This window comes from Triticum aestivum, chromosome 3B, assembly GCF_018294505.1.
Source record: "Triticum aestivum cultivar Chinese Spring chromosome 3B, IWGSC CS RefSeq v2.1, whole genome shotgun sequence".
Lineage (NCBI taxonomy): Eukaryota > Viridiplantae > Streptophyta > Magnoliopsida > Poales > Poaceae > Triticum > Triticum aestivum.
Window position 1 is genome coordinate 395,456,428 of NC_057801.1, and position 23,971 is coordinate 395,480,398.

Genomic DNA, 23,971 nt, shown 5'->3' on the forward strand with positions numbered 1-23,971 from the left:
CCTCCTCCTCGGGAGCATCTCCATTGATTCTGCCCTTGCTTCTCTCCCCCCCACCCCCTGCGGTCATTGGTAACGACGCACCCCCAGCAGCCATGAGATGTGTGCGCGAGTGGGAAAAAGTGGGATGAACTCACCTAGGTCGTCGAAGCAAAAGCGGGATCTCGCTCCCCCCGGTGCTCGTCGCCGCCTCGCGCTGAACCACCAGCTCCACCCCTCCCCCCCGTCGCCGCTGCCTTCTCCTCCTTGTACGGCACGCGCGTGCCGCCCTCGCCCCGTGCAAACTGCTACGGGGTCCTTCGCCGAGCCGTCGCCGCGCTCGTTGAATTGAACTCGTCACCGGCCCTCTCGCCGCCCGCGCTCGCGGCGAAGCTAGGGATTTCGAGTGGGATTTGTCTCGTCGGGAGAGGGTGTGAGGTGGGGAACGGGGAAACGGCAGGATAGGAGCAGCGCGTCTCCCGAAATTTTGAAGCGCCCCGACAAAAAAACGCCGCCCACCTGGTCGGTCCGCCCAAGCCACGTGTCGCGCGCGATGGACGGTCGTGGTGCGGCCGCTCGGGAGCGCGATCCAAAAACGCCGCCCACCTGGTCGGTCCACCCAGGCCACGTGTCGCGCGCGATGGACGGTCGTGGTGCGGCCGCTCGGGAGCGCTGGATCGCGCGTGCTCGTTAGACAGCGATTGGGTTGATAGTTATGCAGATTTGTGAGTGCAAGCTACTTGGATGCATCAGTGTGAACTAGAACTTTACCGGGATTTAGCAATATTGGTGCAAATACTTGAGATAATTATGGATAGCAAGAACAGTCAAGATCATGACAACAGTGCAAATTCCATGTGCTTGACGACTAGAAAATCACGTAACACAATCCTACAATGGAAAAAACCATCCGATTGTCAACAGATAAACGCTTTTCTGATAAAATACATCACAGTGAAGTTTCTGTGAACAAAATCACATAAACATATTTAGACATTCCTGCCGTATTCTTATCTGTAGCATCTGGCTTCCATTCCTCAGGTAAAACAGTGGTCTCTTGCTACAAAATCATCCTAGTAGTATTCGTTCTAGGTGGGATAATCAAGAACTGAATAACTCGAGCATAGATAGCAAAACAAGTTTATTCTGTTGGAAATAGTTAATACAGTGGAGAGAGTTATTTTGATTTCTCTTTCTTCTGGTCGGGGGCTCTTGACCCTATAATGCTACAGATGGGTTGATCTGGCGACTGAAGCAATTTCAGCGCCGGGTGGACTATCAGATCGCGCATCAGCAGTTTCTGCCCGACGTCCAACTCGCTTAGGTCCACTTCAATGTATGGTGGGACTATGTCAGCAGGGCAGAGAAACTTGACAGTTCGTTTTATGGTGTTGAAGTAAGCTCCTGCATGGTTGCGAATATAATCTCATTAGCCTGGATTTATTATGAACAATGTAACATCACATAATACAACAGGAATACAGCTGGATAGGGGCTTGATGCAAAAGTCCTAGAACAGTACATATAATAACATAACAGAGGCAATGCTCGTTGACCAGAGTTTTTTCAGAATAGCAAGTTCCGCATACACTGAATAACTGATCCACTGGCCAGTATGAAATGATAAACACAGCACAGGTAAAAAGTGTCATTAGACAACACTTAATTTGTTAGTGTTTTACTCAACATAAATGAGGCCTTCTCACTAGCATAGTTCAAGAAATTGTCCCAAGTAACCTAAACATTATTTTATATTATATTTAAGATAACTGACATGATGAAGAAATTGTTTCTAAATGATCTAAGGCCCACCCAATTTTGATGTGGAAAAATCTGGAGAACTTTTTAATTTAGCATTCCAAGTTAGTGCTATGTAAGATAGATGCATCATTGGTATACACTATACATGCTACATACCTTTCCTGAGGCCAGGTGAGGCGTCCTCTCCAATGTACATTAAAGGAACATCTATTTTGAGCAGCGCCGAAGAAGGTGCTCTCATGAATGTCACATTCAGAGGTTCATCAGTGCCTGCGTGCAAGTGCACCTGCAAATATAGATATTAAAAAAAAGTCAGCCAACAGATTCTCAGTACCTCATTCCATTGATTCACAAATCCAAAACTGCACCAGTTATTCCAACATACACCTATAAAGAGCCATATAGGGTCGGTTTTCAACTGATATTGTAAGGTAGATGGAGGCGTCTGGCTAATTTCTTGCAGTGAGCTAGAAAACCCAAGTATCTATAATTCATTAGTCAAGGAACCAGCCCCGTGGTAAGCTGGACAGTGTTTGCTGCTGCCAACATCAGAGATTGCGATTCTCACAATGCTTTTAAAAGCAGCCATTTCTGCAAGCCATTTGTTTCTCCTACCTCAACGAAGGAAGGTATATGTCTGATCCACATTGTACAAGATCGCACATAGGTCGGCATATTAATCAATTTAGTGTGGTATGAAAGGTAACGAGCACATTCCAGCGCTGTTTGGAATGCAGGAATTTAGCAAGAAACAACTCAATTTCCTTCAGAACCAAGGGGAAATGGATGTTCTATGTGCACTACATCCCTTCATCTAGTATCATGCTAACAAAGACAGGTAGATAACCAAATAAGATGGATGCTAACGATCACCCAAGAGCAATAAAAGGATGAATTGCATTTGCTTGCACCGTGTTAATCGATCCTCCTCGGCACATAAGAAAAAACTTGTGTTACTTCGTCAAGAGCTTGTTACTTGGAATGGATGCTCTGATTCACCCTTAAACGAGAAATTGCAAGTCTTTCAAGATAATGAAAGCGTGCAACAGACTTTTCATGTTGCCACACCTGAGTTCACCCAGTGCCCATTTGCTGATAAAATATATCCTAAATGTAACACACATGGTGCATTTACTGCAGGGATAGTCCATTAGAATACACAACCTATCAACTAAACCTGCAAGTCCATTATTTTCCAGTATTTCACAGACTAGATTAAAATCCTACTTGCTACTAAGAAGTAGAACATTAGCAAAACAATAAACACAAACCGAGAAATACCATTTTATTGTCTTGACTTGAGGTAGGAAACACTGTCCCCGAACAGAGTACACTTACAGATCAACTAGCTGATTAGATCACCGAACAATTAAAACTTTTCAATCAAAGGCACCTTCAAACTATCACTAATCAAGTTATTTGTTCCTCAATGGTTTTCTACTACAATACAGTTCTCAAATTGCCACCTAAAACAGAAGTATTTCATTCCGAAATGCCAACCCCAGCTATCTAAATGTTTCATGTTTATCATGCACATTAACAAGCCCGAGACAAATACCAGGTTATTGTAGAAAATGTCGACCCTTGGTAGAAAACAAGGGCTCACTAACCATTAAGAGAACCCACCTTGCGCGGCAGGACGCGGACGCTCTCGATGAGGTCCCCCTGCCCGGCGTGCTCGGACCAAACCTGGAGACGGAAGAGGCGGGAGAGGAAGAAGGACCGTCCGAGGTGGTCGACGAGCTTGCGGATCTGCTTGGACGGCACCGAGACGAGGCGCTTGTTGCCGCCCTCCTGGCCATTCTCCTGCTCGAAGACGATGGCCGGCACACGCCCAGCCTTGCGTTCCTTGGCCGCGAAGTGCCGGCCAGAGGAGTCCCTCGGGACGGCGAAGATCACCTCGTCGTGCTTCGCGTCCGGCCGCGGGTGACCAGGGAGGTAGTCGAACGGCGGCGATAGGAGTTCGTCGATGTTGTGATCTGGCGCGGAAACCGCTGCGGCGGAGGCGGAGAAGTGCCGGCGGAGGAGGGGGGGGGTGAGCGTCTGAAGTGGTCGCCGGAGGAGCATGGCGGCCGCCGGTTGGTCGTCGCGGGGTGTAGGGTTTTCGGGAGGTGGGAAGAAGGCAACGCGACGACGATGATGGCCGTCTTTGGGGTTTCGGGGAGAGTGGAGTGGGGGAAGACAAGGTGATGTTTAGGGCTTTATGTGGGCTATAGGTATTGGGCCTGAATGGAGAGCCCGTTACATGGTAGGAAGGCATGCCTCAATGGATAGGCCCGTCACATGTTTTTTTTTCATAAGAAATAGATAGTTTCCCCTAAAAAAAATTAAAAATAAGAAATAGATAGTTGCATGTGTAGTGCAACGGTGGCATAAGTACTTTATACTCAGTCACTATAGTTATCTGGATTTTATTATTAATGTAAATTACATATCGAAAATGGACTTTAGCGGCCAATTAAATCAATATTTATTGGTTTATCAAGGAAAACATAATTTTATTTGATAAGTCAATAAGATGTAGAATGGTTGAAATATTTTAAAAGAAAAAACGGTGAAGGAAAGTCAATGAAACCAAAATGGAGGAGATGAGATGAGGAGGGAGAAAGAAAGAAAAAAACCTTACTTTTTCAAGTACCACTAGATTTTTTTCGAGGGATTACCATTGTGGCAAGCTTTATTAGGACTCAAAACAACCATCACATGGTCCTCTGATGGTCTAAATATAGCACTAGGAGGGTCTCTTTTATTTTGATAACTAAATTTAGCTAACTCGGGAACGACAGAATTGGCATTCCTTCTGCAATATGAGAACAATCAACATAGATTGTCCTCAATGGGTCCCACCATCGGTTTTGGCCGACGAATTTTTTTATAACTTCTTGAGAAACAGATTCGGCCTAAACTCTATGATGTCCTAGAGAATTGGCCAATTGTTGTCCATTATGCATGACAAGAGCTTCAATTGTGAACACATCGGTAGCATATAGGAAGAAGACACAATTTGGTGCAATAAAATGGCCCCCTGCTATCTCTAAGAATGGCCGCGGTTCTTTGGGCGGGCCAGCCGCACACCTGGATAACGTTTTTAGGGTCTTCCATGACAAGCATTTTCATGGTAGAAATGATGGTGAGAATTCTCCGGCAATGCCTCGAGTGAGTTCCGCCTCACTCAGTACACGGTGGGTGGTCGGCCCTGAGTGTGATGTTGGGCTGTTTGCACAGTCGTGCATGATCTCGCGTTGGAGACTTCACATTTAAAAAATTGATTGATGGGTGTGAGACTCGATCAATGTTCGTGCGCGATAATTCGAGAACCCATATGCGCGAGTAGAGACCCGTTGTGATCATGCGCGGTAATTAGAGGGGCCCGTATGCATGCGTGAGTCGCTACTAATCAAATTGGAGATTTCACATTACAGAACCTGATCGTTCGATGTGAGCTCTTGCTATAGCCATGGCATGCGTACTTGGCGGTGGTGCGCGATTATTGCAAAGCCTGTATGCGCGAGTAAAGACCTCGTTGCCCTCGTGCATGGTAGTTAGAGGCTCCGGTATGCATGGGCGAGAACTACTGATCAAATTGGAGACTTCACATTACAGAACCCGACTGATCGATGTGCGGCTGTCGCTTTAGCTAGCTTGTGTACTCGGCGGTGGTGCGTGATAGTTGGAGAAGCTGTATAGAGACCCTGTTGCAATTGTGCGCAGTAGTTGGAGGCCCCCATATGCACGAGTAGCTATTGACTGATCGAGTTGGAGAGGTGTGTGATGACCCCGTATGTATGAGAGTGCGACCGGGCATTGCAGCCTCTCTTGATACAGAAGCCCCCTGCTGATGTTGCACGGTCGTGCGTAATAGTTGAATACATCATTTACGAGTGTCACCGGCTGCTGCCTCTCTCAATACATAGGAGGCCAATGATGCGTATGCTGGTATAGTTTTTTTTTTTTTGCATCGAACTCAGGGACTTTATTAACTTAGAATCAAAGATTTACAATTCGCCCGTAGGCAAGAGGCTAAAAAATCAGGGCTTACATCAAGCCAACTCTCAGTTCCATCGAGTGTACTCGCTAGGCGAGCACACTGATGCGCCGGTACGTTGGCCTCCCTGCTGACATGCGTGACAGATAAAGAAGCAAACGAAGCGCCAATTTCCTCCAGTTCATTTAAGATAGGCGCTGCAACTGATCTGGTGTTGCCGCGCGAATGCCATAGATCAACTAGCTCCAAGCAGTCAATCTCCATGATCACATGTGAAAAACCCCGGAGTTGCGCAAAGATCATGCCGTCCCGAAGAGCAAGCAACTCCGCTATGAAGGGATCCGATATGCCAAACAGAGGTTTGCACCAGGCACCAAGGAACGCGATGTGTGATCTAGCTACACCTCCCGCTCCTCCCCTCATTTCCTCAGAATTAATAGCGCCATCAGTGTTGATAGTAATCCATCCCGCCTCAGGTGGTTTCCAGCACTGACCCGCCCTCGTTTTCCTTCCCGTAGGAGGAAGATCCAGGATCGCCAAGGTCTCGTGAACCCACTTCAACGCTTGTGTCGGGTTATACCCTTCGCGATCATGAGTCCATTTGTTCCGTGACGTCCATATGCTATGCATGATAGTGATAATCTTGCATCTGTCCTCATCCAAAAACATGGGATCGATCAAAATGTCCCGCGCCCACGTATCAGGATGCAAACGTGGGAGATAGAGCTGAAATCTATCCCTTGCAGCCTTCCAGAACGCCTTTGCATGGGAACAATGGATTAGTGCATGTAACATGTCTTCGTCCATCGCTTTGCAAACATCACAGAGACCCAACTGCTTGATATGTCGGTGACGCAAAGTAGTCGAGTCCGGTAGAATCCCGCGGAGAACTCTCCACCAGAATACCCGTACTTTGGGGACGACTCGTAGTCGCCAAAGGGCAGTCCACAACTGTTTGTTGGCCGATGATGATTCCGTAACCGCCCCTTCCTCTCGAGAGCCAAGCTCGTTGCGAGTCACAAGAGAACGATACGCTGATTTAACAGTGTAGATGCCCGACTTCTCCAAAGACCAGGCTAGAGTGTCTTCGCCACCCGCCGGATTCAGTGGTATATTAAGAATGGCTTCCGCATCCGGGTGTAAGAAGTTTTGACGTACAATCTGCTCATTCCAATTCCCTGAATAATCATCAATGAGCTCCGAAACCCTATTGAGCGGCATGGAGCCAATGCGGCCCCCGGGTTTCAGTGTGGGCGTATTGGGGATCCAGTTGTCGTTCCATATTGAGATGGTCGAGCCATCGCCAACTCGGCGAATGAGACCGACCTGTAAAGCCTCTCTTCCTGCCACTATTGCCTTCCAGGTTGCCGATGCTTTGGCCGGAACCGTAGCATTGAGAAAATCTGTATGAGGGTAGTATTTTCCTTTCAGAACCCTAGCACACAAAGAGTCCGGTCGCGTAAGAAGACGCCAACCGTGTTTCCCAAGCATAGCGAGATTGAAGGACTGCATGTTTCGAAAACCCATGCCCCCTTTCACTTTAGGCACCTCGAGCTTGTCCCACGAGAGCCAGTGTAACGAGCGTTTGTCGATCGAGCTGCCCCACCAGTACTTAGCCATGCTAGAAGTAATTGATTTGCAGATCTTCTTAGTCAAGAGGAAACAGCTCATGCTGAAAGTAGGAATCGACTGGACAACCGTTTTCAGAAGAACCTCCCTGGCCGCACAGGCCATGTTTCGCTCTGACCAGCCCCGCATTTTATCCCGGCACCTTTCCACCATGTGTTCAAAGGTCCCACTCGTGATTTTCCCAATCACCGTCGGGAGACCCAAATAGCGCTCCGAGAACGCTTCCACAAAAATACCAAGAGATTGTTTCAAATCCTGTCGGAGGGGCTGTCCCGTGTTGGCACTGAAGTAAATCGAACTTTTCTCCCGGTTCACCGCCTGTCCGGAGCAATCAGCGTAGATCCGGAGAATCTCATTAAGCCTCTCTGTGCTTTGAGTTTTTGCACTGAGGAAAATCAAGCTGTCGTCAGCAAATAATAGGTGGTTGACCCATGGTGCATGTATGCTCACCCTGATGCCTCTGTCCACGTATGTGCCTCCGAAATTGTTCAGTAATGAAGTAAGGCCCTGAGCACATATGAGGAACAAGTATGGTGACATAGGGCAGCCCTGTCGGAGCCCCTTGAAGGAGTAAAGTAAGGGAGCAGATCTCCGTTTACCTTGATCGTGAATCGGACCGAAGTCACACACTTCATTATCAAACGAACAAAGTTATCACCGAAGCCCAACCTGATTAGCATTGCCTCGAGATAGTGCCATTCCACTCTATCATATGCTTTGAGCATATCGAGCTTCACCGCGCAACATGCATTTTTACCCTTCTTTCGCCTCTTGATAGCATGAATACTTTCGTATGCCACCAATATGTTATCTGTAATCAAACGTCCTGGGACAAAGGCGCTTTGCTCCTCGCCAATCACCTCGTCCAGAATCCCTCGAACTCTATTTGCAATTACTTTGACTGCAATCTTATAAAGAACAGGGCAAAGAGCTATCGGCCTGAATTGAGCTATTTTTTGTGGGTGTCGTACCTTGGGAATTAAAGTGATGGCCGTATCATTCAGACCCAGAGGTAGTTCTCCTCCATTCAGGAATTGTAGCACGGCCACTGTGATGTCCTCTCCGAGAACCTCCCAATGCCGTTGGTAAAACCCAGCTGTGAAGCCGTCGACCCCCGGGGCCTTAGATGGCGCCATATCAAACAGAGCCTTTTTCACTTCTGCCGCCACATATGGCCTGTTGAGATAATCATTCATTTGGTTGGTGACAGCGGGCTGCACACAGTTTAATAAGTCTTCCATGAGGTGAAAGCCTTGTGTCTGATACAAGGCATGGTAGAAACTACTGATTTCTGCCTTGACCTCCTCTGGTTCTTGCAGAATATGACCCTGTGAATTTTCCAGAGAAGTAATACGGTTGATCCTCTTACGGTGGGCAGCTTGAGCTTGGAAGTAGCCGGTGTTGCGGTCTCCCACCTGTAACCAAAGCACTCGTGATCTTTGCTTAAGCCAAATTTCCTCTTGTCTCATGGCTTCTCGCAGTTGCGATGCTACAGCATTCTCCTCCTCATTAGGCCCTCGGCCCATCGAGACACTCCTCAAACGATCTAGGCGTTTCTGAAGGCAGCGAACTTTCTTCTGAAGATTTCCGAATTCGCGCTCACCCCAGGCTCCCAGATCTTTCTGCACTGTCCCCAGTGCCTCCACGACACCTTGCAGCCCTCTCTGACCGGCGTCGGTTTGCCACAAGTCACGCACCAGCTTGTCATACTGGCTATGGGATTGCCACACTTCTTCGTATCTGAAGTTTCTTTTCGCACGAGGCCACTTGTTGTTCATGTTAGTTCTGAGCTCGGCTACTACGAAACAATGATCTGACTCCACGCTACTCACATGCTTGACGGAGGTGGACTGAAATAAATTCAGGAACCCCTCGTTGGCAAGAGCGCGGTCCAGCCGGGCTTTCACATTTGCTAGCCCCGGCTGTCTATTATCCCATGTATAGGGAATCCCTCTCCATCCCAAGTCTTGTAAGGAACAGTCATCAACCACATCGCCAAACGCCCTCATCTGATGTTCCGGTCGCGTGTTAACACTGAAGTGCTCGTCCCCATGTAATGTTTCATTAAAATCACCCATACAGATCCATGCCTCATGCGGGACAGCAAAAAGCGTCCGAAGAAACCGCCAACTGTGGTGCCGGTTCTCCGCTCGGGGCGCTCCATAGAAACCAGTGAAGCGCCAATTTTTATTATCCTGATTGACAGATACATCAATATGAGATTGGCTGAAATTTTTTAAACTAACATCAACCTCTCTAGACCAAAACAGTCCGATACCACCACTAAGCCCGTCACTATCGACGGCAAAACAACCAGAAAAGCCTAAACTCAATTTCAGGTCTTCCACACGTTTGCCCTTTACCTTGGTTTCCATTAAAAACAGAAGGGCGGGACCTTCTTGCTTCACAATCTTGCGAAGCTCTCGAACTGTCTGAGGGTTCCCAAGCCCTCGACAGTTCCAACTGATAGTACTCATTGCATCGGGCAGCGCTGACTAGCAGTCGCTGCCGATGTTTCCGACGATGGTGGTGTTGGCTTCTTCTTCTTAGGCTCTCTTTCAACGAACACAGTTCCCAAATCCTCCGTCTCTTCCTCTGGAGCCACTCCCTGGAGATCCTCCTCCTGGTCATGTCCTTCGCCTTTCTCCTTAATGGCGAAAGGAGCTGGCGCCACTTTCCGATACACTTGGACCGGCGGCCCGCCCTTTCTTTTGTTCAGAGATGGATTCTTGACAGGGGAGGTCACCTCAGCCCCCTCCTTCTGCTTTGAACTTGACGCGCGTGATTCTCTCGTGCTGCGTTGCGGCTCTGGTTTCTCCTTCGTCGAGTTCTCACCAGAAAAACCTTTCTTCCTGTCCTCAGGCGCCCGCAGGCTTGCCTTGAAAGGGAGATCACCATTCGCATCTCTCGTCCCTGGGGTGGGGCAGAAGAGATCGGCATGGCCTAGTCGACCACAAGAGAAGCAAAAGTGGGGTATTTGCTCGTACTCAATATCATAGCAGTCCACTTGATTCCTCTTGGTAGATTCGATAACGATCCATCGGCGGAGAGGTTTAAGCACATCAATGGTGACTCTTGCTCTCAGGAAACCCCCCACTGGATCGATCTGGGCGATAGTGGCATGTTTGTCGATCTGCCGAGCTATCGCCAAGCCCCTTGTATTGTTTCGTAAGTTGTAAGGTAGATTGACTACCCTGACCCAGATCGGCAGCCGATCAAACTTGAGCTCCGACGGCTGCATGTGCTCTTCGAAATACTCCAGGATCACCGCGTTTTTGCTGATATGCCAGGGTGCGCCCTCCCAAACGCGGTCGCGATCCCGCTTGGATGCAAACTCGGCAGCGAACATGTTCTCTCCAAGAGGCCGGAACTCCAGCCCCCTAGGGTTTCCCCATGCCGGACGAAGGGCGTTGCAGATCGTTTGGATGTGGAGGAGGTTTCGATGCAACACTTTCCCCGCCAGTAGCCACTTTGCCGGAGCATCATCATTGGCGTCGTCGATCACCAGAGGCGTCGCCTCCTCCTCGGTGATATCCAACTTCCCGAGTGCCTCCTCCATCTGCGCCCGCGCGGAGCGAGGGGAGAGGGCACCCCTCCTTTTCCATCCCTTGCCGGCGGTCGATGTCGCCATCGACCCCGAGCTTACGTTGCGGCCCGCCGATGGATGCAGCGGCCGTCGAGGTTCCACCCAAACCCTAGTCGCCGCAGGAGGTTTTAGGGTTTAGAGGAAAAAGCCTCACCCAGGAAAAAGCCTCAGTAGTAAACTTGTGGTAATCTGTATGCTGGTATAGTTGACCACAACCGTTTGCGAGCCATCGGGCATTGCCTCTCGTTGTATAGTACCACATTGTTGCGTACGTGTGTGTGCTAGCCCCTAGCCACCGGTTACTCTCCATAGGACGGACGTTTCCTATCAATGTACAATACCATGTTGTTGCATACACGCTTGTGATAGCTCCCAACCGGTTGGTTAGTCGCCACCGGGTGTTGTATCTCGATATACAATACCCCGTTGATGCGCACGCTATCGTGATAGCCCATGTCCGTTTACTCACCATAGATGTTGCCTCTCGATATACAGTACCCTATTGATGCATACGCGCGCGTGATAGCCCCCAGCTGGTTACTCGCCAGACGTTGCCTCTTGATGTAGACTATCCCGTTGTTGTTGCACATACGATACCCCCAGCCCAACAAGTTGCTAGCCAGCCACAGAACCGTGTTGCTTCGTACGAGCATGATTCCCCTAGCCAACCGATTGCTCGCCACTGAACTTTTCGTATTGATATAGTTAGCCTATTGTTGCATAATAAGATACCCCCAACCCAGCAGGTCGTTGTGAGTTACGAGACATTGCCTCTCCAAACAGTAGTCTGTTGTTTCATAGCGCGATATCCCCCACCCCCACCCACCCAGTCGGTTGCTAGAACGTTGCCTTTGATGAGTCCAATTTATGTGATGTATAGCACCTTTTATTTGGCTCAGTAGTCTAGGATTGTTTGGATTTACCACGGCCGCACACCTCTTTTTGTATGTTTTCACCAGAATGTCATGCATGAAAATTATTTGTAGTCCAATGAAAGAAAGCCAATTTATGGTGATAAATCATGTTAGTTAATGTGATAAAACTCTATCATAAAAAGGTGAAACAATTAGGAGAAAATAAGGTTCACGTAGAAGCCTCAAGACTGCAAGATGGCGTCTGGTAAAAGCGCATGCGCTCGTACCAGCAGATGTACCGCCTGCCTCCGCCTTCGCCTGGTCAACTATCTCATCCCCGTGCAGAAAGATAGGGTATCAGAGACACCACACATCCAGAAAACACATCCAGAATGAAGAACCCTACCCTCCGGAAGTTCCAAAGGGGGAATTGATCTAGAGACTCCGTCATCGCATCACAACATGGAGAGGGCATCATCACCACTTGTCTTCAGTCTTCACCATCACCGTCCCATCTCTATCTGATGAGGACATGGCTACCTTGGATACTACCAAAAACATTGCATACGTGTATATTTTTTAGGCGATTTCTAATAAAAATATGCAATAATTTATTTATGTTATCCAGAACAAAAATACTTCACCTATTTTTTGTTTCATGACTAATTGCAGAATTACCGGACACCTGTACAAACCATGTGAAGATAAAGAAAAAGGAAAGATTTGGTGTTGTTTAAGAAGTCCTCTCACGTCACATTTGGCCCAAGAGAAGTTATAGTCCAAATTCGTCATGTTCTAGACTCGGATTCAGACTACACAAACATACCTGACTTCAAACGTTTCTAAATTTTACATCGGACTTCGAATTGGGTGAATCTTTTTTTTGGAAACCTTATCTCATGCACCTTAAACATGTTTGGATTCACCTTCAAATTCGTCCAGAGCGCGAAGATATCACCGGAACAGTCCGATACTACTGCAGAATTTGAGTAAAACTGTAAGTCAAAGGTGTTGCATCAACTCCACTTGGGCCCATGGGACTTGTAAGACCTAGGGTTATGTTGCTGGAAATATGCTCTAGCGGTAGTAATAAATTGGTTATTATCATATTTCCCGTTCATGATAAATGTTTATTATTCATACTAGAATTGTATCGACCGAAAACTTAAATGCATGTGTGAATACATAAACTACACCATGTCCCTAGTAAGCCTCTACTAGACTAGCCCGTTGATCAAAGATGGTTATGGTTTCCTAACCATAGACATGAGTTGTCATTTGATAATGGGATCACATCGTTAGGAGAATAATGTGATGGACAGACCCAACCATATTCTTAGCATCATATCATTTAGTTATTTGCTATAGCTTTCTTCATGTCAAGTATCAGTTCCTTCGACCATGAGATCATGCTACTCCTAGATACCAGAGGAATATTTTGTGTTCTATTAAACGTCACTTCATAACTGGGTGGTCATAAAGGTGCTTGATGTCGCTTGATATTGCGTCGTTATTTCCCCAAATAGGAAGGGATGATGTAGTACAACTATGGTAGGTATTTCCCTGAAAATCAAGGTATCAATCCAGTAGGAGAACCAAGCAACACTATGTAAACGATACCTGCACATAGAGAACAAATATTTGTAACCCGGCGCATATGAGGGGTTGTCAATCCCTCTTCGGGTAACGGCGCCAAAAATTGTCAAGTTGACGGGATCAAATTTGGGTAGATTGGACAAATAGATCTCGATAAAACGCAAAATAAAATAAGTAATAAAAAATTGCAGCGAGGTATTTTGAGGTATTTTGAAATAATAGATCTGGAAACAAAAGCGAATACAAATAGATCTCAAATCAAATATGATAAAGAATAGACCCGGGGGCTGTAGATTTCACTAGTGGCTTCTCTCAAGAAATAGCACACGGTGGGTAAACAAATTACTGCTGGGCAATTGATAGAAGATCGAATAATTATAACAATATCCAAGGCAATGATCAGTATATAGGCATCATGTCTAAAATTAGTAGACCGACTCCTGCCTGCATCTACTACTATTACTCCACACATCGACCGCTATCCAGCATGCATATAGTGTATTAAGTTCATGGGAATGGAGTAATGCAATAAGAACGATGACATGATGTAGACGAGATCTATTCATGTAGGAATAGCCCCATCTTGTTATCCTTAATAGCAACAATACATGCGTGTCTTGCTGCCCATTCTATCACTGGGAAAGAACACCGCAAGATCCCATCACAAAGCACCTCTTCCCATGGCAAGAAAAATCGATCTAGTTGGCCTAACTAAACCAAAGATTTAAAGAAAAAATATGAGGCTATAAATAATCATGCATATAAGAGATCAAAGAAGACTCAAATAATATTCATGGATATAGATCTGATCATAAACTCAAAGTTCATCGGATCCCAACAAACATACCGCAAAAAGAGTTACATCCAATAGATCTCCAAGAGACCATTGTATTGAGAATCAAAAGAGAGAGCGAGAGAGAGAGAGAGAGAGAGAGAGAGAGAGGAAGCCATCAAGCTACTGCCTACGGACCCATAGGTCCATGGTGAACTACCCACGCATCATCGGAGAGGCACCGATGAGGATGATGAACCCCTCCGTAATGGTGTCTAGATTGGATCTCGTGGTTCTAGAACTTGCGGTAACTGGAATTTTGTTTCGACGACTCCACAAGGGTTTCTGGAATATTTGGGGATTTATAGGGTGAAGAGGCGGTGCGGGAGGTCACTGAGGGGGGCACAACCCCCCTGGGCGTGTCTGGGCCTCCTAGCGCGCCCTGGTGGGTTGTGCCCACCTCGGGCCTCCCCTCTAGTACTTCTTTGGCCCACTGGGTGTCTTTTGGTCCAAAAAAATCTCCAAAAAGTTTCGCTGCGTTTGGACTCCGTTTGGTACTGTTATTCTGCCAAGCAAAAAACTGCAACTGGCGCTGGGCACTATGTCAATAGGTTAGTCCCAAAAAATGACATAAAGTTGCTATAAAATGATTACAAAACATCCAAGAATGATAATATAACAGCATGAACAATAAAAAATTATAGATACATTGGAGACATATCAACATCCCCAAGCTTAATTCCTGCTCGTCCTCGAGTAGGTAAAAAATAAAAATAATTTTTTTGATGTGGAATGTTGCCTAACATGTTCATCACATATTCTTTTCTTTTCTAGCATGGACATTTGGACTTTTATGTGGTTCAAAGCAATAGTCTAGTTTTGACATGAAGATTTCAATACTCAAGCATATCAACAAGCAACCATGTCTTTCAAAATATCAACACTAAAGAAAGTTATCCCTAGCCCATCATGCTCAATCATTGATCCATTCATGAAACACACTCGCATATTAGCTACACCCAATGCTCAAGTATGATCATAGTGCTCCCTAGTTGGTGCTTTATAAGAGAAGATGGAGACTGAGGGAGTTCTGGATTAGGGGGTCCTCGGGTGTCCGGGCTATGTGATATGGGCGGGACTGATGGGCCGTCAAGATACAAGGTAGAAGGCCTTCCCCCCGAGTCCGGATGGGACTCTCCTATGCGTGGATGGCAAGATTGGCGTCCGGATATGTAATTTCCTTCTTCTGCAAGCCGACTCCGTACAACCCTAGGCCCTTCCGATGTCTATATAAACGGAGGGTTTAGTCCGTAGAGGCTATCAGAATTCATATAGGCTAGACATCTAGGGTTTAGCCATTACAATCTCGAGGTAGATCAACTCTTGTGACCCCTATACTCATAAAAGGCAATCAAGCAGGAAGTAGGGTTTAACTCCATTAAGAGGGCCCGAAACTGTGTAAACATCGTGTCCCCTTTGTCTCCTGTTACCTTCAATCCTCAAACGCAAAGTTTGGGACCTACTACCCGAGATCGGCCGGTTTTGACACCGATATTGGTGCTTTCATTGAGAGTTCCACTGTGTCGTCGCCAGAAGGTTCGATGGCTTGTTTGATCATCAACAACGGTGCTGTTTCCGAGGAAACTTTCCTCCCTGGTCAACTTTTTGTGTTTGGCGGCTTCGCTCTGCGTGCCAATTCAATCGGCCACCTTGAATAGATCGATAGATATGCCCCTGGTCATCAGATCAGGTTCGGAAATCTGAATTACGTTGCTGATATCTGAAGAGACTTAATCTTTGAAGGATTCTCGACCCCGACCACTCCTCACCTACAAGAAGGAAACCCGTCAGATCCACTATTTGGCCTCGTGCGAGAGTCAGCAATCATCCCTGTCCTGGCCTTAGATCCAGAGCAGACCACATCATTCGGAGATGGGAGTGTTAAACCCTTCGGACTCTCTCCTGCTATGGAACACCCTGCCGGAGACCTAGAGGCGGCTACATTGTCGGCAAGCCTGGAATCAAGCAGGACTCTCCCTGTCATCGGAGAGCCGAACTCACCTATAGAAGCTAGCTTCGAACTCTCAAAGTTCGCGCCCATTGAGCACAGCCAAGTGGCATGTACCATGCCCGGCTCCATAGGACCTCGGTTTCCCGTCCGACTTTCGCTCCTAAGCGAGGCCTTGGACTTAATGCGAACTCTCGCCATTATAGAAGTGTCGCTTCCGAACTACGCCCAGCCCAAACTAGGGGCTGAGTGCGGGGAATTTTGCGTCCCACCCACCACCCACTTGGTAGCCACTGTTGAAGACTTAACCGACATGCTCGACTACGCCTCCGAAGACATCGACGGTATGGACGACGATGCCAGAGCCGAACCAGGCCAAAACCCGCCTATCACTGGGCGTTGGACCGCCACTTCTACATACGATGTGTACATGGTGGATACACCCAAAGAGGACGACGATGGCAATCAGGATCCGATCGAGGACAAGCCCGTCGAGGTACCACCAAAGCGCTGATGTCAGTGGCACCGTTCACGATCACGGCGGGAAAAAGAAAGTAATACCGGCACCGGAGACAATGGCACTCCGGAGAATGCCGAAGACTCTGACCACCCCATCGAGCCTGCCATAGAACAGGATGATTGGGAAGACGGACAAGTCAATCCAGACGAACTTGCTGAGAATGAGGATTCGGAGGATAGTAACTATCTACCAGCCTCCGAGGAGGAAGTCAGCCTCGGAAACGAATATTTCATCATGCCAGAGGAACCTCTTGAGCAAGAACGCTTCAAGCAACAGCTCATCACCACGGCAAGGAGCCTCAAAAATAAAAAGCAACAGCATTAGGCCGAACAGGATACGCTCAACGACAGATGGACCCAGGTCCTAGCTGCCGAGGAATATGGCCTTGAGCGCCCAACAAAGAGTTACAAAGCGTCGGCTGCTGCCACAATTCGATGACGAGGCCCTTGAGCCAATACGGTCAAGATATAATCATGCCGATGAACCAGACCGACCACCACGTGGACGAGATAAAGCGCCTGGTTACGCCGAACATCAGCCCGCACCACCCCGCCGTCGAGGCAAAGTGGTAGCGGTCCCAGGTTACACCTATGACTTACGTCAAGACCTGGACAATAGAGCTGGTCAGACCAGATCAATCTACGGATCAAGGGGTCGTGCTCCAACATGAGACGACGGCCATCAAGCTTGGCGTGACAAGCATAACCAAACCCGGGCGGAAAACCGAACACGGATGTCATCCGAGCTCCATCGTGACGTTTCCCGATACAGAGGCGCCGCACAACCCTTGTGCTTCACTGATGAGGTAATACATCATCAGTTCCCTGAAGGGTTCAAACCCGTAAACATTAAAGCATACGATGGAACGACAGATCCCGCTGTATGGATTGAAGATTTTCTTCTCGATATTCACATGGTTCGTGGCGACGATCTCCACGCCATTAAATACCTCCCCCTAAAGGTAAAGGGGCCGGCATGGCATTGGTTAAACAACCTCCCAGAGAACTCCATTGGTTGCTGGGAAGATTTGGAGGATGCCTTTCGAGACAACTTCCAACGTACCTATGTCCGTCCTTCGGATGCCGATGACATTAGTCATATAATCCAGCAACCCAGAGAGTCAGCCCGCAAACTCTGGACTAGGTTCTTAGTTAAAAAAGAACCAAATCATCGACTGTTCGGACGCCGAAGCCCTCACAGCCTTTAAACATAGCATCCATGACAAATGGCTCACCCGACACCTCGGCCAGGATAAGCCAAGGTCTATGGCAACTCTTACCACACTCATGACCCGCTTCTGCACGGGAGAAGACAACTGGTTGGCTCGTAGAAGCAACAGTACCAGCGACCCGGGCACCTCTGTAGCCAGGGATGGCAACGGCAGGCCACGACGCAACAAACATAAGCATTGAAACAACAATGAAGAAACTGAAGACATGACGGTTAACGCCGGATTTAGCGGCTCTAAATCCGGTTAGCGGAAGAAGTCGTTCAAAGGAAATAAAGATGGTCCATCTAATTTGGACAAAATACTCGATCATCCTTGGCAGATTCATGGCACCCCTGACAAGCCTGCCAATCATTCCAACAGAAACTGTTGGGTCTTTAAACAGGCCGACAAGTTAAATACCGAACATAAGGGGAAAGGGCCGCCAAGTGAGGACAATGATGAGCCTCGCCCAACGAACATAGGGGAACAGAAGAAATTCCTCCCTGAGGTGAAAACAATGAATATGATATACGTCACTCATATCCCCAAGAGGGAGCACAAGCGCGTGCTAAGGGACGTCTACGCTGTAGAGCCAGTCGCCCCAAAATTTAATCCTTGGTCGGCTTGTCCGATCACCTTCGATCGCAGGGACCACCCGACCAGTATCCGTCATGGAGATTCGGTAGCCCTGGTCCTCGACCCAATCATTGATGGATTCCATCTCACTCGAGTCCTCATGGACGGCGGCAACAATCTTAACTTGATTTATCAAGACACTGTTTGTAAAACGGGTATTGACCCGTCCAAAATCAAGCCTAGTAACACCAACTTTAAAGGAGTGATACCCGGCATAGAGGCCCGCTGCACGGGTTCCCTAACATTCAAAGTAGTCTTTGGTTCACCGGATAACTTCCAAAGCGAAGGCTTGATCTTCGACATTGTCCCCTTCTGCAGTGGTTATCACGCACTGCTCGGACGAACCGCCTTCGCCCGCTTCAATGCAGTCCCGCACTATGCTTACTTAAAGCTCAAGATGCCTGGACCCCGCGACGTTATCACAGTCAATGGAAACATGGAGCACTCCCTACGTACTGAGGAGCACACCGCGGCCCTTGCTGCCGAGGTACAGAGCGGCCTCATCAAGCCGAAGAAATCATCAGCCATCAAGGCCCCAGACACTGTTAAGCGAGTCCATCCTACTCTGCATAATGATAGCTCCGTGGATCCAGAGCTAGACTAGCAGTTTCGCCTCCGTCGATCGCCCCAAACAACCACGGCATACGTACCGCGTGTGCATAATTACGCACTCAAAATACCCTGGGCAACGACGAAGGCACACTGCGGACAAGGTCTATAGTGCGGTTTGACCCTATTTGACCGTAACCTTTCTTCTTTGATCTTTTTTCCATACCATAGGTGCACTAAAACCTAGCTATTCTACGGTCGTGCAAGGGCTCTTTCCGGGCCCCTCTCGTATAAACGACCGTGGACTGCTCCTCTCAAAGGATTTTTCTACCAAGGAGAAATGGCGCAGACGTGCGGTAGGGCATCAATGAGATCTTCAAGACTCCCCCTTTTTTTAGGCCATGTATACAACTTCCCATTGTGTACAAATTCTCGGCATGTAAAATAGCCTTGACAATTTGGGCATTATCAGTAATAGCACGTCTTAACGTATTAATCAGAGTATAAAGGAAACAGTTTATCGCCCCTGTTCGGTATTGGTTTGTTTTACCATCTGTGTTCCCTCCATGCTTCAGATTGCCAGATATACTTTAAACCCGGCCTACATACCGAGGGCTCTATTCGGCCACGTATATTTTCAAAAGGCCCAAAAATCTCTAGAGAATACTTCGGCGTCCCGAATATTGCATTATATGCATCAGCTCCAAATCATGTCTTTGGTAAATAGTTGGGTTGCTCGGCTCCTGTGATTGCTACCTTACGCTCCGCTTGTTCGGTAGGGTAGTAAAGGGAGAACTACTACGATTGTGTTTTTGGTTCGTCTGATCAAACACCTCAGTAGAGAAAGCCGAAAACTGACTATCATGATACGGCGAGAGCTGGTCGGCGATTCGGCGACTTGCTATACATCTCTTGCAATTTCTTCTGTATTATACGAAGGACTGGCCTTCGTCCAGTCACGTGCCTAAGGCATCCCAGTTCGGATAGCCGCATATGCACCAAGGGCTAGTACTTAGTCCCACCATTAAACTCCTATGGCTAAGTGAAAGTGATAAAGCCGCATAGTCTCATTGCTTGATTCGCTGCGTAGACACCTCCTTTATGGATCAAGACGTTGGGTCAAGTGTGACCGTGCGCTATTCCGAACACCCCCGTAGCATCTATGTGGGGGCTGAAGCCGACGACTGGAAAACTCTCAGAATTGAAAAATGACCACACATGAGGAAAGTAATTCAGATAAAAGCATACATATATTATAGGCCTTGGTTCATAACACAAAGTCTGGATAAATAGATTACATTCATTCAAACATGATATCTTTCAGCATTGGCCATCTACTATTCAGGCACCCTCCAGGACATTGTCAAAATACTGCTCTGGCTTGCGGTGGTCCTTGCCCTCGGGTGGGCCCTCGGTCGCCATGAAGGTTGCCTTCATCTTCGCCCAGTGCATCTTGACACAGGCAAAGGCCATCCGCGCACCCTCTATGCACGTCGAGCGCTTTACAGCTTCAACTTGGGGCAGTGCATCAGCGAGTCGCTTCACCAGGCCAAATTAGCTACTAGGAATGGGTTCGGTTGGCCAAAGCCAGACTATGACGTCCTTCATGGCCAAGCCGGACATCCTATGCAGCTCTGCCAGTTGCATCATCTGGTTGTTCAATAGCGCTGGACGCTCCGGCACCAGGAACTGTGACCAGAAGAGCTTCTCCGTCGTGTTCCCCTCCTGGGCCCGGAAGAACTGCGCGGCGTCAGCAGCACTCTTCAGAAGATCTGCAAAGGCGTCTAGAGAACTCCATAGTCGAGTGAGCAAGGCATATCTTTGACCGCCAAATATACTCTACGAAAGAAAGGGCTTACCAGCCGCTATCTGTTCGGCCTGCCGGATCTCCTTCCGAGCCGCCCGGGCCTCGGTCCGCACCTCTTTGGTCTCTTGGAGGGCCTTGGCGAGATCGGCCGCTTGGGCCGTACTCTTCTCCTCCAAGGCCTCGCACTTGCCAATGGCGACCTTCAGATCTTGCTCCACCTCGGCCACCCTCTCCTCGTGCTAGCGGCGAGCGACCTGTTCGGTCTTTAAATCCGCAGCCGCTTTATCAGCGGCCGCTTTGCTTGCCTTTGCTTGCTCTTTAGCTTGCACAAGGGCGCTCTTGAGGGTCTCAACCTCGGCCGCGCTACCTACAATCATAATCATAGCAGTGCATGAGCTTAACTCTGAATTTGCATATCACTTCAGGCATATAAGAGCTCTTCTAAACATACCTTGCGCCTCATCGAACCGCTTGTTAATGCAGTTGATCTCATCATCAGCCAGCTTCATCTTGCGATTGAGTTCGGAAACTTCAGCTGCCTGGGCGGTTGCCGCCAATAGGGAAGCCTGTTATCAAATAGAAAAGTACGTCACCTCTTCCGAATACTATGTGTTCCTCTGTTCGGCTTTTCTCGAAACCGAACACAGTCTCAAGGGCTACTATCTATATACAGGCATATTTCCTTTATATGAAAAGCATCTAAGAGTATTACATCGCATACCTCGAAGCCTGTTAGCAGGCTGGTGAAGGCTTCGTTCAGCCCGCTCTTGGCAGATTGAACCTTCTCAACCACCACACCCATCAGGGTGCGGTGCTCCTCCACGATGGCAGCACATCATAGTGCGTCCACCAGAGTATTCGGTGCCTCTGGATTAGTGGAGGTTGCCGTCGCCGTCTCGCTCTCCACCATCTCTGGTGCCAGAGAGCTCCCCTCAAATAGCGATGGATGGGGGAGGTCGCGAGCAGGACTGAAATACACACGACATAATGTGTTATATTGAAAACATAAAAGACTAGATATTTGTAAAGTATCCTTTGACACTTACGATGCGGCCAGGGGCTTTGCCCTAGGGTGCCTCTTGGGATGTGTTCGGCGCCCGAATTCGAACCATCCGAGAGGGCAATCTTCCTCCTCTTGGAAACCCCCTCCTCCGGGTCTGTGGAGGTTGCCCTTTTCTTTTTCCTCCCCTTGAGGGGAGAGGCACTTTCCACCACCTCCTCCTCTTCGTCTTCATCTCCCTCGTGGGAGGAGGGGACTTCAGTCTCTCCAGACACTGCGTCCAAAGTACCCTTATGACAGAGGCCGCCCTTGGCCTCCTTGTTCTTCTTCTTGGCCTTCTTCTCCAGTGCCTGATAGGGCACCGGAACCAGCATCTTCATGAGCTAAGGTGTGGCTGGATCTTTAGGCAGCGGTGCCAGACACTTTATCTGCTCCGCCTTCACTATCCAAACTGGTGAGAGGGACGGAGAACTCATTATGCCTAAGGATTTGTCGACCAAAGGTATGTTTGGGAATAATACACTTACTGGAGTGGCCGGATTCTCGCTGTCAAGGCTGATGTCTTCGGTCTTCTTCGGCCACGTATTCTCGGCGTTGAAGAGCAGCTTCCAGATCTCTTTGTGAGTTGTGCCGTAGAGGTGTTGTAGGGTCCGGGGACCTTTCGGATTGAACTCCCACATATGGAGAGGCCAGAGTTGACAGGGGAGGATCTGGCGAAAGAGCATCACCTGAATCACGTCAGTGAGACTCGTGTTCTTGCTTATCATGTTTTTGATGCGCTCTTGCAGTGTCAGCACTTCCGCGGTCGACCCCCAGTAGAGAACCTTGTTGGTCCACAGCGTGAGCCACATAAGGGGTACGGATCTAAACTCAGGAGTGGCCGCCCATCTGGCGCCACGTGGTTCGGTGATGTAGAACCACTCCTACTGCCACACCTTAACGGTCTCCATGAAGGCCCCTTTAGGCCAAGTGGTGTCGGGAATCTTGCTCACCATGGCCCCGCCATAGTCCGCATGCTACCCGTCGACCACCTTCGGCTTGACATTGAAAACTTTTAGCCATAGGCCGAAGTGTGGGGGGATGCGGAGTAGCGCCTCGCACACGATGATAAACACTGAGATGTGGAGGAAATAATTTGGGGCTAGATCATGGAAATCTAGCCCGTAGTAGAACATGAGGCCATGGACAAAGGGGTGGAGGGGAAACCCTAGTCCGCGGAGGAAGTGAGGGATGAACACAACCCTTTCATTGGGCTCCGGGGTGGGGATAACTTGCTCCTTGGCAGGGAGCCTGTGTGCGATGTCCGCAGACAGGTACCCGGAGCTCCCGGAGCTCCTTGACATCCTTCTCCGTTGCAGAGGAGGCCTCCCACTTGCCCTTCGAGCCAGATCCAGACATGGCTGGAGAGGTTGGTGGCGGTGGGAAAGATTGAAACTTGGGCGCTGGAGCTTGAGGATGGGAAAACAGGAGAAGGAAGAAGGTGTGGGAAGAAAAAAGGGATCTTTATCCACTTATATAGGCAGTGATATCTAGCGCCCCCCTCAAGCCTTAAAACTCGCCTGTTCCCAAGGGGTCGTGCAAATGGCCCGGTTGGATTACCCAAACCCGTATTGATGAGGATCCTGTGATAAGTGGACACGATCTCTGTTTTGACAAGACGTGTCCATAGAGGCCGTGCCTCGAAGCGCGAAGCAGGAGGCAGAAAATGGTTCAAAATGTTAAATAGGCCAGATGTGGCGTTTCACCGAAAAAGTTGTCAGTTGATAGACATTATTTTGATTAAATGTTTTGCCTTCGTGGTTGAGGGATGTGACTGTCATGCAGAGCCAGATACAGTTCTTTTATTCAGAAGATTGCTTTGAAGTATTCAGGAGGAGGAACCCGCCTTGCAATGACGAAGACAATCTACGTGCCGAACATATCGTCATTGAAGACTGGTTCAAGGGCTACCGAGGGAGTCCTGGATTAGGGGGTCCTCGGGTGTCCGGGCTATGTGATATGGGTCAGACTGATGGGCCGTGAAGATACAAGGTAGAAGGCCTTCCCCCGTGTCTGGATGGGACTCTCCTATGCGTGGATGGC

The 23,971-nt window shown here is 48.5% G+C and overlaps 1 protein-coding gene across 1 annotated transcript; it reads right to left on the bottom strand.

Moving 5' to 3' along the window:
* Nucleotides 1–890: 890 nt before the first annotated feature.
* On the bottom strand, nt 891–3,916 carry LOC123070037 (50S ribosomal protein L25). The gene is made up of 3 exons (XM_044493052.1): nt 3,364–3,916; nt 1,894–2,023; nt 891–1,380 (listed from the first exon to the last, which is right to left on the bottom strand). Exons 1-3 carry the CDS (start codon nt 3,802–3,804, stop codon nt 1,154–1,156), a joined length of 798 nt encoding a protein of 265 aa, XP_044348987.1. The 5' UTR covers nt 3,805–3,916; the 3' UTR covers nt 891–1,153.
* Nucleotides 3,917–23,971: the final 20,055 nt, after the last annotated feature.